General features: G+C 37.9%; 1 protein-coding gene across 4 annotated transcripts in view; it reads left to right on the top strand.

Moving 5' to 3' along the window:
* Positions 1-15,109, top strand: part of TENT2 (terminal nucleotidyltransferase 2) — a 41,301-nt gene that overhangs the window by 10,846 nt on the left and 15,346 nt on the right. For all 4 annotated transcript variants that reach the window (XM_042875385.1, XM_042875388.1, XM_042875387.1 and 1 more), the window contains 3 exons: positions 4,176-4,245; positions 7,109-7,185; positions 11,513-11,641. In XM_042875385.1, the coding sequence (XP_042731319.1) occupies positions 4,176-4,245; positions 7,109-7,185; positions 11,513-11,641 (276 nt within the window). The remainder of the gene's footprint in view (positions 1-4,175; positions 4,246-7,108; positions 7,186-11,512; positions 11,642-15,109) is intronic.

Genomic DNA, 15,109 nt, shown 5'->3' on the forward strand with positions numbered 1-15,109 from the left:
TTTTGGTGTTTTTCTGTCAGCATTTTGTAAGCATTTGTGAAATGGGTTGTATTCTAAGCTTTTTTAAATCTTCTACTACATGACCATAAAACAGAAACTTGGGAGTTTTTTCTAAGCGTGTCTCTCATCATCCTCTTTTTTTCTGGACTGTAATGTTATTGTACACTTAAAAATGAAAGCTAAAATAAGTATGTGATACTGTTCTTCACTGTACAGCTTATATCCATCCTTTTCTCAGCTTCTCACCTCTTTTATGTAAACTATCTTCAGAACTTTGGGCCATCTCTTTCATTCTTTATGTCATTAACTCTGATTTTTAGATCAGTGTTTCACTCAAGGAGTTCTCTAGTGGGATTCAGCATTCATGCAAACTCCAGCTTATTTCATTTTAGACTTGCAAAAGTTAACAAATATGAGCAAGAAACTCGAGGCCATCAGATTTAGGGGCTGTGTTGTCACTGCATTTAGAATACTGACTGAAATAAAGATATGTTCCTTTCTGAATTGTCAAGTTGCATAGTCAAGCAGGAGGAGGCTTCTGATATTTATTCAGTATTTTATGTGACATGTTGGTCTCAAATGTAGGTATTGTATTTCTACTAGAGTAGAGAGATATGTTACTGCAATCCTTACATCCTCTTTCAAAGATCTATGTAGATTTATTGTAGAAGTATTTGTTCAGATACCTGCATGTGTACATTTGTACAATACTGGCGCATGTGCAGAACTCTGATCAAACCAGTGTCTTGTACAAACAAGAAAAGTAAATTTGAGCTGGTAACTATTACAGTGTATTGAAGAAAATAATGCAAATGAAGAAGAATTAAACCTCAGTTTTATTACTCTCTTTAGACTAATCCAGTCTAGGCAGGATTTATTTTAACAGCAGTTTAGCTGTACTATGTTCATCGATGCTTACTGTCTGAATTAATTAGGACTTTTTCTCTTAGTTCTACAAAGGAATGCAGTAGTGGTCAGAACAGGATTTGAGAACATAATCCTCGTAGGAGTTGTCTAGTAGGGAACTTGAGCTAAAATCAATGACCTTGAAGGATTTTGCAAGTAGGTGAGAATATAATGTACTTAATGATGGTATGGATGTAAATCTTTCTAATTTTTCCAAACACGACGTAGAAAGAATAACATTATGTCCTAAGAAGAGCACTCTTCATTCTCTGCCTGCTTCTACCTGATTAGCATTAAGATCTTCAAGCTTTTCCTCTTACCTTCTTGCTTGCTCATGAATAGTTTATGTATATGTGAGATAAAACAGAGGGCTGTAATAAATGTGACCTAGAAACATTGCCACATCTCCTTGGTGAATTCTTCACAACTGTTTAGCATCTCTTAACTTCCTGCCATAAAACCAAATGTTATTAATTAACACTCCTGTTTTAGTCCATCATAGAGATGATGAAATTTAATGGGTTTAGAATAGCATGACTCTTTTACTTAAAGTAGATACAACACATGATTATTATGTTTATTATATGATGCTGTCAGTATATGCCAGTTACAATTAATTGATAGTACACAATATATTTATAATGTTTTGTTCTGTTAATGGTTTGTCATTCTCTAGGGCTTGTATCTTGTTTTAATTCAGTTTGTAAGATATTATTTAACGTAAGAGGAAGAAAACATTTGTTCAGTTAAAATATGGTTTTGCAAAAAGATGTCACTTTACAAGAAAAGTGAATTCTGGATATGAATGATTAATTCATCCTGTGCTAGATGTTACTGTCCTAGGTACTTCATTACTCTGCATTCAGATTTCTGTGCCAGAATATCTAGTTTATCTTTCATTAGTGAGATCAGGCTGTGTGTGTAGGATGCCAAAGATCCTTTTGGCTTGTACCATGTTTGGAAGTAATATTTTGTACAGTCACTTGATCATTTATTCTGCAGAAGAAAAGATAGAATTAAATTGCTTAATCTGAAATTCTGTGTGAATAGTTTATTTTATTTATGATGACAGTACTTAGTCTTCATTGGATCGATTATGTTTTTTTCACCACTGAAGTGGCATCTGTGACTTGTTTTCATTTACATGCCCAAAACTGAAGTTGCTGTGTGGAATTCTTTACAAGATTTTTGTGTGTACCTTCTGTCATAGCATCAAGATCAGATAGCATACTAAGATGCTTATTCAATCTGCATTTATTTCATCTACTACAATTTACTGTTTATGTACAACAGAGATTCTGCTAGCAGTGTCATCATTGTGAACCACTAAGGGTGTTAGCATCAGGTCATTGCCTTCTGATATTACCTGCTCTATGTTACCCTTGGAAAACAGATTGGACTTGACTGTTTTTATTTTTCGTAGCCTAATATTTTGGCACAAGTACCTATCTGGTGTTGGAAGGTACTTGTATACAAGTATATGTTTGGAAGTGGGTTTCCACTAGAACAAATACCATTAATACCTAACAGGCTCTTGAGAAGGACTGTAAGTGAGGAAAGTTAAATTGATGTGGCATGCATGTGGGTACTAACAGTTGTCACCCGCACACCGTATGTCAGGTGTCTTTATCATAAATTTGGCAAAGAAAGAAGACAGGATTCCATAGCTTTAAGTTCAGAATGTTCTGGTGAGTTGTGGAGAGAGATTTGGATGTCATCAGGTACAGGTAGAAATAGATGCACTAGTGTAAGTTGTACTGCATTGTATGTCTAGTGAAGATAGACCACAGAACCAGCTGTAAGGTTTTTCCTTTATAGTAAGGTAGTAAGATTGACTTTTCTCTCTCTGGGTATGTATTGAAGGCAGAGGGGTGTGTGTGCATATGTGTGTGTGTCTATGTGTTGCTTGGGATCATATATGCATTCAAATATAAGTAGAGGATTACTTTGTCCTACTTGTCCAAACAGCATATCCATAAAACACTTTCAGAAGTCCTGAAAAGTTTCACTTGAAGATACCACCCAAGCACAATAGAGCTGGCAGTATTCAATCAAAGTAACTATCCAAACTGATAAAAATTTGTTTTGCAAAAAGTGAACATCAGCTTTCATTTAAGGTTATCTTTAATCTGCACTACTATGTTTCTCACACTTATGAGTGCTAATTTGAGGTTAACTTACAGAAACAAGTAGAAAATGTCTAAAGTTAACTATAGTCAAATTCAAATGACCTATATTTTGCAACATAAGAAATGAGTTAAACAGTGATTCTTGCCCAAGCACATGTCATTTAAACTACAGACTCATTTTTTCTTTATTTTCCGTTGTTGTTTTGTGGACACTTTGTATTTAGGATTATGGCAAACATTAAGAGTAGTCTGAGATACTGAGGAGAACTGGTAAATGGGAGGTAACATGAGTGATGCAGCAGTTTTGGGTAGTGAAATGCAAAGATGCACTTAGTGGCACTGGATGCATCTGGCAGGGGTTCATGTGTTTGGTTTTGGGTGTTGATACTTTGAGGATAATCATCCTGTGATGTGTACTTAATGTATATCCTATCTCCTTTAAAGCAAAATGTAAATTGAACTTATTCCGTCTTTGTTTGAAAGTGAGATCTTAGCTGCTAATCACATTCCCTGTTTCCAGGGGTAATTCATTGGGAAAAGTCTTTCATGGTACTTGCTCTGTTGATCAAAAAAAACAATTTTAAGTGAAAATTTAAGCATTATCTGTGCACAGTGAAGGTGCAGTTACACTAGTATTTTTTATCAGTAAAATGCGTAGTTTCTACCATAAGAAAATTAGACTCAATTAAAAACTATGCAGCTGAATCATGTCCCACTTGCTGTAACATGGTGCTGGGCTTAGCTATCTGGATGTGTGGTGTATAGGTGTATATGTAGGTGTGTTCTTACTCCCTTATTTCTGATCTGTAATGATAATAGAAATCCTGAATAATGTAAGTACTACTTGGTGAAGGCACGTTAGACTGGCATTCCTTATGTTTAAATTTCTTGGAAGTATTTCCTGCTGAAAATTTTTGACCTATTGTTTTCTTCTTATGTTTAGTGCATTTTTATACTCTTTCCTAGATTGCACTTCCACAGCAGTTGCTAAATGTTACCTAATTTAGCACCACCCTTCTGAGAATATTTTTGTTAAATGTACTAAGCTTCTGTTTGCTATAGATCACTCAGTTTGATTCCAGGAGCTTTTTTTTTTTAGGCATCTTGCATGGAACTTAACTAAATATTTTTCTCTTTCAGCAAGTTACATTGAGCGACCTCAGCTGATTCGAGCAAAAGTGCCAATAGTGAAGTTCAGGGATAAAGTCAGGCAAGTACTTTGTTCAGCTTCATTTCTTGCACTTTGACAAGGGAAAATGGTCTGCGTTTTTACTCTCTATATAAGTTAGCCCATTGCAGTCTTTTGTTATTGTTGTTTATGTTGTGCTGTAGTTGTATTGCAAATTTGTACAGCTAGTGTGCAGTGGCAGAACAATTCCTTGATGATCCAAAACTCTTCTTCTGATGGGGCTGCTGTTTCATTTCTGTGATGTGAACTAATAGCAGGACATTGTGTATTTCTACAGGCAATTTGTGTACTGAGGATTTCAGTTGACAGATGCATTGTAGCAGGGGGGGAAAAAAAAAGATAGGAAGTAAACTGTTGCGAAAAACAATTTTTCTTTCTGTGGAAACAGCTGGACTATTGAGCTACTTAAGGACCAGTTCACAGCTTTTTACAATATGCAAACAATACCAAAACAATATTTAGTTTCTTGTAATGGCATAGTCTTCTAAAAGGCAGAATATATTTTAAATCAAGAAAACAATCTTCCCTCTTCTAGGGAGATATTCCATGTTTAAACAAAATGTAGTGTTAAATGTTTGATTCATGATGTTATGTACTAGTTTCATGGCCTTTTTTACGAAGGGGAAGTAATTGGAGTGAAGTGGATGTGTTACATATTCTTTTATTGGTTTTGTATTTGTTATGAACACAATGAAAATAGGTAACTAAAAGGAATATACTAGAATAGGGAGCAATGTAGTTCTTATCAGATATAGTAAGTATCTAACATTAAGAAAAAAAGCCTACAGAGCATAGAAGCAAGGATTGGTAACCTGGAAGAAAAACAGAGATATTGTCTGAGCATCCAGTGATGAAGTTAGTAAATTTAAAAGCCCAAATGGAATTGAGTCAGTCAAGATACATCAAAGGCAATGTGGAGGGACTTTACAAGTACATCATTATCAAAGGAAGGAGTAGGGAAGATGTGGATAAAGTGCTGAATGGGACTGGGAGTGTGGTGTCACAGAACAATGAAAAGGCTCAGGTACTTAATGCCTTTTTTACTTGCAAGACCGACTTAGAACAATCCCAGGTCCCAAATGCCAAGGTGGAAGGCTGGAATGGGAAGGGTGTATTTAGAGGAGAAGGATCTGGTCAGAAAATATTTCAGCAAGCTGATCATTTGCAAGTCATAAAATGATAGAAGAGCTTGGGTTTGAAAGGACTTTAAAGATCATCTAGTTCCTGTCCCCCCTTGCTTGAGTAAGTTGCTGCCCACTAGATCAGGTTGCCCAGGGCCACATCCACCATGACTCTGAACACCTCCAGGAATAGGGCATCCACAGATTCCTTGGGCAGCCTGATTCAGTGCCTCACCACATTCTGAATAAATAATTTACCCCTAATGTCTAGCCTAAATCTCTCCTCTTGACTATAAAACCATTCCCCTTGTGTTATCCGTGGGCTCTGGTGGCGTGCACTCACAAGGGCTGATGGTGCTGACAGATGTGACTGTGAGGCCACTCTATAATTTTTGCATGATTATAGCAACTGGCATAAGTACCTGAAAAACAGAGGAAAGCAAATGCTGCTCATATGTTCAGGAAGAGCAAGAAGAATGACCCAATCCCTGGAAGGTAATGAAATAGGTTACCCTTGAAACCATTCCCAGGCATATGAAATGGAAGAAAATCATAAGGAATAGTGAGTGTGCCTTCACAAAGAGGAAGTTATGCCTGACAAACATTATTTTTCAGCGTAGTCACCACTGTAGTTATGCATTTTTGCCAGCAATGAACAAGAGTCTGCATGCCCCGCTCAAAGAAAATCTGCACTGCTGGAGGTGACCTGCTATCATTGCTGCTGAAATGCACCACTCACCACCTCACTGTGCTCTCATCCACTGTTTGATCACCATAGAAGTTCAGCAAGTGTCAATGACTGTCAGTGCATGCCATTTTTACATTAAGAACTGAGTGACACACCTTTGCTTTATATGAGTTTTCATGTCAGATGCCTGCTTTGCGTTATTTTGTCAGACGGCTGTTCTGCTGCCATCTGTCGCATGGCAACAACACGTAGTGGAATATTGGTGGAAAGGTTCAACCTCTACTGCCATACCACTGACAACCTTTTATGTTACAGGCCAGCATAATAAAACAAGAGGCATTACTTCAGGAGCAACCCTCATAGGTTTTTTAGTACTATGGGTAGTTAACGTGTGTAGACAGTATGAAATTCAAATTTCATTGCTGAACAGATAAAAATAAAGCATGTAATGCTTGTTTGCCTCACTATATCATTAAAAACAAAAAATGAAACAGTTATTAAAAATTGTGTTCTCTGAAATAGTTATGATCCTTTTTTTTTTTTTCCACTATTTTTTCAAGTAACATGCACTATTTACTAGTAAAGAATATTCATTTGGAAATGCTTGCTGACTATTCCTAATCATCGTTGCAACAAAGAGATTCTTACATTTTGACTTCTTCCACTTGCATATCCTTTTCAGTTCACCAGCATGATCTGCTGAATGAGTATGTTGGAGAATGCTTATTAGCATCAAATGTGTCCATGGTAAATCATGTGCTGGAATTCTGTTTGGGAGAAAGACTTGTTAGAATTCCAACAAGTATCTGTTAAGCTGTTCTGTGTTCTACATTTGTATCTGCATATATTCTCCATAAATACAGCTGTATTTGATTATGCAGTTGAAGTCTATCAATAATTCAACTACTCTAGACAAAACTGGAGTAAGAATCAAACTGTGTAATTTGTACCGTTTGGGAGGCTTCTACAGTATAGTTATCTTAAGGGTGCATTTCTCCACCTCTGCCACTTGGTTAGTAATAAATATTTTGAAATTAGTACTATGATTATTGATTTTTTTTATTTTTCCTAACAGCTGTGTGGAGTTTGACTTGAATGTAAATAATATTGTAGGAATAAGAAATACATTCCTTCTGAGAACCTATGCATATGGTAAGTTTTTAATTTCCTTGTTTCTATAAGCTTAACATGCTTTGTTAGTTTTATTTTGGTATTGATAGACTATGAAAATTTAGTTCAGTAAGGAACTGCATAAAATTACCAATTAGCTACATTAGTTAGATTTAAGTGGAATTTCTTTCTCACTTTAAATGCATGGATTAAACCCTGAGTTTAAGTCCGGCCTTCTGACTTGCATGGCTGCATTGAGTGAATAGATGTTGTCTTGGCTGCATACAAATATGTTGCTCTAAAAGTAATGCCTCCTGTATGTTTCCATGGAAACTATAACACTTATGAAGGGCACAATAGCACTATTTGACAGAGCAAATTCTCAGCTACAAAACATTTTTTTTTAACATAGTTGCCACCATTAGCCATGCATTTTCACCAGTGATGAATGAACCTGTGTGCTGTGTTCTTATAAAATCTGCACCAGCAGAAGTGATCCACTGTTGCCACTGCTGAAAAACACCACCCACTGCCTCAGTGTGCTCACATCTGCTGTTTGATCTCCATAAATGCTCAGCAGGCATCAGTTTTAGTGGGTGCATTTTCTTCTATGTGGAGGAACTCGATTTCACACCTTTGCTCCATATACATTTCCATGTCAGGAGCCACTTTGTCAGACTGCTGCTCTGCTCCCATCAGTCACAAAATAATGGAATGTTGTTGAGAAGGTTCAACTGCTGCTGCTATACCACCACCATCTGCCTCTGACATTATAGACCAGCATAATACAGGAGGCATTACTTTCAGAACAGCCCTTGTAAAATGTACAATATTGTTCATTTATAAGTAACAAAGCATTTTATTTTTTAATATTTTCTTTAAAATAATGAAAAGAGAACGAAAGCAGAAAACTAGTGGGATAATTGAACTTGTTTTTCTAACTAATACATCAGTCTGGTTTAGTGGAAGTGGCTACAGTTCTTAGTGAGCCCTCAAAGTGTTCATCAGATTACAGATCTTTGCTGAAATTTTACTCTTCCTGTGCTTCATGCTTGATGAAGGATCCTTGACAATTATTCACAAATGTATGTACTGCCGAAAAGCAATGAAGTGGATAAGGTGTGGTTGCGAAGCAAAGGATCTTTCCCTCTGGTAGGAGAGGTCTTACAAAAGGTGAAGAGATGTGATCAGATTTTTAAGTTGAATATCTGATTGCAATTATATACATTCAATTTGAAAATACATAGGTAATCTATTTATATCAATGAAAATGGTGTCACAAACATGAATCAGTTTTCTTTGCAATCTTAAAACCTATTTTCAAACTCCTTTATTGAAATGGAAAGCATGGCTGCATATTCTTCACTGTTCACAGCACCGTATTTAGCCAGTGAATCAAAATGCATGCAATTATTTGCCATCACTTGAGTCAGCACTGCCATCCCCGTGCTCTGGTTTCAGATGACGGTGTTAGCAGTGCACTGTTGGTTTGGTTGTTGCTGAGTGATAGGTGCATGCCTAAGGCCGCTCTGTGTTGAAGAGCTGTCACTTCTGTAGTGAGGGGCATTTGGAGGGCCACATTGCCAGCCATATTAGGCCATCTGTGGGCCATGCCTGGGTTGGACATGCCTGGATTAAACCAATGTATCAGCTAGGTATGTTTCTAATTGAATTCTGTAGTACTCAGAATGTGATAAAGATTCTTCATACTGAGGCGCATGTATCTGTTACAAGATTTAAAGTTTTCTGTAGATAAGGAGGGAGGGAAGGAGAACAGTGTCAAACATATGGTTGTACTGTTACCTTTAATTTTGTTTCCTGACAGTTACTAATCAGTGTGTGTGGCTGATAGCTGGCTGTAGATCTATGTTCTTATAGAGTTTTTTCCTGGAAAAATATAAAATACTGCTTCAGTTCTTACACTCACCCCGAAATATGGATTGTCTCCTCTCAGGCTTTTGTGTTCCAGAGGAGGATAGACTTCTTAGTGAGAAGTAACACAAATCTAGTAAACTAAGCTTTTCAAACTTGGTACCACAGTATTTTTTAGTAGATCCATACTTAAGAAGCAGACTGACTTTGGGCTAATTATTAGAATCGCAGAATCATAGATGGTGGAAGGGATCCCTGGAGATCATCTACTTCAACCTACTGCTAAACCAGGTTCCCCAGAGTAGGGAAAGTATCCCTGTGGGTTTTGAATATCTCCAGAGAAGGAGGCTGGGCAGCTGGTTTCCATGCTCTTCAACCTCACAGTAAATAAGTTTGTCTCTCGTGTTCATATAGAACTTCCTGTGCTCCAGTCTTTGCCCATTGCCCCTTATTTTTCACTGGCACCACTGAAGAGCCTGGCCCCATCCACTTGCCTCCTGCCCTTTACGTATTTATAAGCATTGATAAGATCCCTTCTCAGACTTTCTTCTCCAGAGTGACCAGTCTCATGTCTCTCCCGGAACCTGATCATCTTAATGGCTTTTCACTGGACTCTCTCCAGTAGTTCCCTGTCTTTTTTGAACTGCAGAGCCTAGTACTGAACACAGTACTCAAGATGTTCGTTGCAAGGCAGTTGCAGGTGTAGGAAGCTATCAGTAGAAGTTACCTTTAATGGTTCGTTTTGATTTGAAATTTCAAAGAGAGCCATTTCAGTGTTTCATATTCATTTTATTATGAGGGTCTAAATCTTGCTCAGGATAAGACACTAAGTATAATTTCTTTATATGTCTTTGTCCAGAAAGGAATTTAATTCTGAGTTTTAAAATAATAGGATAATGTTTTCAATTCATAGCTGTGGGTGAGGGCTTATATTGAATGTTGTTATAGTTGTTTCTAGCGTCTGCTGCAAATTTCCCACAAATTGTTATATGGCAGAAAAGAATTAGATGTTAAAAAGCAGTGGAAGGGATCCTAGTGTCACAACTTTTCTTTCATTCTGCCTAGGTGGCCTCTTCTGGAAGGCCAGCATAACTAATTTAGTCTATTCTCTCCGGATCTATGAATGAATCACAGAACTGTAGGGGTTGGAAGAGATCCAGAGATCATTGAGTCCAACTGCCCTGCAAAGCAGGCCCCCGACAGCAGGCTGCACAGGTAGATGTCCAGACAGTTCTTGAATATCTCCAGAGAAGGAGAATCCACAACACGCCCTGGGCAGTGTGCCCCATCACCTTCATTGTGAAGAAGTTCCTTCGCATGTTGGTGCTGAATTTCATATGCTCCAGTTTACGGCCATGAACTTTTACTGTCCCTTTTCCTACTTCTGCCAACGATTTTGAACTCAGCTATTTCATGTCCAGTGTCACCACAGTGACTAACAACGCTTTGCCTTCTCTTCTCTACCAAGAAATCTATCAAATCTAGCAGGACATCTTTCCTAGTAGGCTCCCTATAGTACTTGTACCAAGAAGTGTGCTTTCAGAATTTCTTGATCCTGTCTGCAGTAAGTGTGTAGTATTTCTAGTTAACATCTAGGAAGTTGAAGTCACCTGTAAGGGCAAGGGCAACTGATCTAGAGATACCCCTTTATTTCTTATAGAGTAATACACTGGTGTTGTTCTTCTGTCTGAATTACCTATGTAGTAGACTCTCACAGCAGCAGAGGCTCTGTAGCTGTGTCATTGCCAATGGCACGCACCATACAGCTTAGCCTCTCTATTACACACAGCACCACCCCACCTCACCCTTCCTGTCTCTCCCCCCTAAAAAGCCCAGGACTATCTGCTCTGACAGACATCCCAGGATTCTTTCCACCAAGTCTTGCCAGTTGTGTCTGGAACTGAGCCAAGGCTTATGAATCCTCTTTCTTGTTCCTCACACTGTATGCATTTGTGTAGAAAAGAAACCTACTTAACCCAAGGCAAATTACAAAATTAGCATTTCAGTGCATGATTACTGTTTTCATAAAGTCCAACGAATACTTAATCTTATTCTCTGCCGATCATAAGAATTATTTTCCCTACCCTCAAAGTTTACATCATATACATTTAAAACATTTACATTTGGTCTGTCTTGATAGCAGTTTAATTCAGGGAATTTATATAATATACTGGAGAGAACTGAGAGTGCAACGTTGCTTTGCTGACTGGTGCATCCAGTTTTGTCTTATCTGCAAGTTACATTGCAAGAGTTATCCTGGCTCGGTATCTCTAGATCTTATTCCTCAAATTACTGCTTTTCAAATGCAAATATTTATTGTGACCTTTGTAAGATTGATAGAAGTTGTATAATGATTAAGTGCGTTCTATTAAAAGCTTGCAGAAGGTAACCTTAGAATGCAAGAATGGTATCATGTTGATCAAGAAGGAGCAAAAATTGACTAACTGTTGCCTAGCTGAATGTGCTTTTTTTGAGAAGTAATTTGTTTTGTTTACAGTTGAGAAACGTGTTCGTCCATTAGTATTGGTTGTAAAGAAGTGGGCGAGTTTTCATGACATAAATGATGCCAGCCGTGGTACTTTAAGCAGCTATAGTCTTGTATTGATGGTTTTGCACTATTTACAGAGTAAGTATGTTTTTGCATGTTAAAACTGTCATTTTTGAAGTTTATATTTATGTAGCTTTCCTCTTTAAAAAAAGTAAAACTCTGTCAGAAATCATCTTCCACGTAGAAAAGTCTGAAAAAGAGGTGATTTTACTTCATTTCCCAAGTGGTGTGATTTGGACCTACTCTCCGGAGGTGGCTATCAGCTTTAAAAAGAAAAAAGAAAAAAACAAAAAACAAAAAAAAACCAGTTTGCAGGACACTGTTTAAAATGAACTCAAGCTCTAGTTCTCTTCTAGTTCTTGCCTGGGTTGAAAAGGGCAAAGCTTGAAAATAACAATTTCTTTTTAAATGTTGGGAACTTTCAAGCAAATTTGAGACAAATACTAAGGGAGTGTTTTTTATTGTACTCATGTGGAAAAGACTGAATGTGGAGGGGATGTAGCATGTCGTTAGACTTTGCTCTTATGTGGACTTTCCTTTTGTAAAGTTACTGATATTAGAGACTATTAGAACTTGGGATACTTAACTTCAAGGGGCAGAATCTTTTTCTTGTGTCTCTGGTATGTTGAAATATTCAACATCTGTTTGGAGCAGGAGAGCTTTACCTGAAGATCTGAGGACCCCTGCTGAGAATTCAAGAAAGCCATGCAGTCTAAAAAGGTTCCTGAGGAATAGTTTGAAAAAAGCTTTCCCCCATCCCCTTCTGTCTGTAGAAGACCACATTTGTAATTCTTTAGTTTGCAATTCCTGCTTGAGACTTAAGGAATCACGTAGGAAGTCATTTAACTCAGTATGAGTTTCTTCATTGCTTAGTGTGAGATAAGTAATTTCACAAAGGAAAGCAAGAAACCACTGAAGAGTACATCATATGGAGTAACTAACCTGTGGAACTATTTTCTAAATTCCTGTGAGTTCACACACAAACTTCATGCTTTGCTGCTTAATTCTCTGTTTCAATTTTTTAAAATATACTAGTAGTTCTTTCCACTCATTTCAACATTTTTTTCTGTTAGTTTGTGTAGGTTTTTTATTATTTTGATATTTTCCCCATTTTTGAATCATATGAATCATAGAAGGGCTAGGGATGAAAAGGATCTCAAGGATCATCAAATTCCAACCTCCCTGCCAAAGACAGGATTCTGAAGCACTAAATCAAGTACTAGATCAGAGTGCCCAGGGCCCCATCCAACCTGACCTTAAACACCTTCAGGGATGAGGCATTTACATCTTCTTTTGGCAATTGGTTGCAATACCCCTCTCTCAGTAAGAAAGACTTTCCTAATATCTAAATCCCCTTTCATTTAAAACCATTCCCCCTTGTTTCTATCACTGTCTACTCTTATAAAACATTATTTCCCTCATGTTTACAAAGTCCCTTTAAATACTGGAAGGCCACAATGAGTTCTCCCCATGCCCTTCTTTTTTTTCTGGGTTGAATAAGCCCATTTTCTTCAGCCTGTCCTCACAGGAGAAGTGCTTCAGCCCTTGGATCGTCTTCATGACCCTCCTCTCGACCCTCTCCAGTAGCTCCACATCCTTCCTTTGTTGGGGGCCTCAGCCTTAAATATAGTACTCCAATGGGGTCCTCATGAGAGCAACGGGGGCAATCACCTCCCTGTCCTTGCTGGCCACCCCTGTTCTGATGGAACCTAGGATACCATTAGCCTTCTCGGCTGCAAGTGCACACTGCTGGCTCATACTAAATTTTTCATCAAACAGGACCCCTAAGTCCTTCTTAGCAGGGCTGTCGTCAAGGAGTTCTTCTCCCAGCCTGTATATATGTCTGAGTCTACTTCAACTCAGTGCAAAATCATGCACTTTGCTTTGTTAAACTTGTGTTGTTTTGTTAATCCATTAGAAAAATGCAGTGTTTAGTTCATCTGACAGCTTATTTGGCCTGGAGTGAAGGACTTTCGCTATAGAGCGAGTAGCCAACTGTTTATTAGTTGCAAGATCATACTACACCCACTCTGTTCTAGGGTGGAAAGCTTTTTTATGATAGTTGACTCAAGCTGGTAGTTTTCTTTCAGCTTAACAGTATCTGTAGCAGAGGACCTAGGAGGATGTTTGTGTGTTTGGGATCCAGTTGGTTGTGTTAAATTTGATGCCTACACCATGTGCATACTATAAACATACAAATCTCAAGGACAGTAGAATGTAAGTATGTCTGTCCTGTATGTTGTTTTCTCTATATCTGCTGTGGTGGAATTCCATATATTTATTTGTTTCTGTGGGAAAAAAACATCAAGTCTGTTGTCACAGGACTGAACTCATACTGTAGGCAACTGAGCACTTCTGTGTAGATCCTTAATAAAATGCAAACGTGTATATATAGACAGATAGACAGATAGATAGATAGATAGATAGATGATTTATTTGGAGGCTTTAAAAGGCCAAAGTAATTTTTATGTGCAAGATTGGAGATGTTGGGAGCTACAATGTGGTGCAAAGATTGCCACGTAAAGGTGAAGCACAAGCAGGAAAGGTGAAAAATATATAGTCTAGCGGCTAGTGAACATCTAAACAGTGACTTGATAAACATTTAGTTATTGATATTGTGCTTTTAGTGGGAGCTGCCCTTTTCAGTTGGCAGCTTATTCCCCAAATCTGTTTTCAGTGTCGTAGTAACTCCGGACACTGATTGCAAGAGGGGAATTTCTTAATTCTTATTGGTTGCTGTGTACAGTCATGATCTTGCCATTTCTGGGTTGTGCATCAAAGTACAAAAGAGGTAGTAGGAGTTACTAGCGAGTACAAATGTGTAGGCCTGAAGTAGTGTTAACAACTTTGCAAGCATGGGAGCACTTGCTGTAGCCATTTCTGGCAGCTGCCACAGCTGTCTGATAGAGAAGAAAGTTTGAATAAATCTGTCTGATCAGTCAGCTTCCTGAGGAGTATCAGAAGTCCACAGACCAAAGGAGCCTTTTAACTGTGCTTTGTACTCTTTATTGCCTAAAAAAAGGCAGTCATCTGGTCGTGCTTCTAGCACCTAATCTTTTGTTCCTGCAAATTCCAAATTATTTTTTTACTTCTACTACATGCATGTGATAATACTGAAAACAGTTTATGTCCCAGTCACACAATTTTCTGATGGGGCTTTTGTTGATGGTACCACGGAATTAAAAAATGTAATTTAAAAGCTTTCTTGAGCAGGAGACAGCGTCTCTATCTTCACCAGGCAAGCTGTTTTCCTTTACTTCTTAATGCATTTCAATGTTCTCATACGTGTGCAGAGAACTTAGAACCTTGGCTTGAGTTTATTTCGTAAGTACAGCAGCGTCTTATGACACATCAGATGTCTGATGAACCTTCCTCCAGGTAGCAGGTCCAACTGTCATTATAAACTAGGAAAATAGAAACTTCTGGCAAATGCTAGTGGTAAGTAATTTTTCCACATGACTCTAGCCTCTCAGTATATTGTACAGACCCAGATGAAGTATGTTAATTACTCATATTGCCTAGATCTTGTTGCCATTTCTTTCATTA

The sequence above is a fragment of the Lagopus leucura genome, unplaced genomic scaffold (genome assembly GCF_019238085.1).
Source record: "Lagopus leucura isolate 7727_CA_CO unplaced genomic scaffold, USGS_WTPT01 Super-Scaffold_100014, whole genome shotgun sequence".
NCBI classification, from domain to species: domain Eukaryota; kingdom Metazoa; phylum Chordata; class Aves; order Galliformes; family Phasianidae; genus Lagopus; species Lagopus leucura.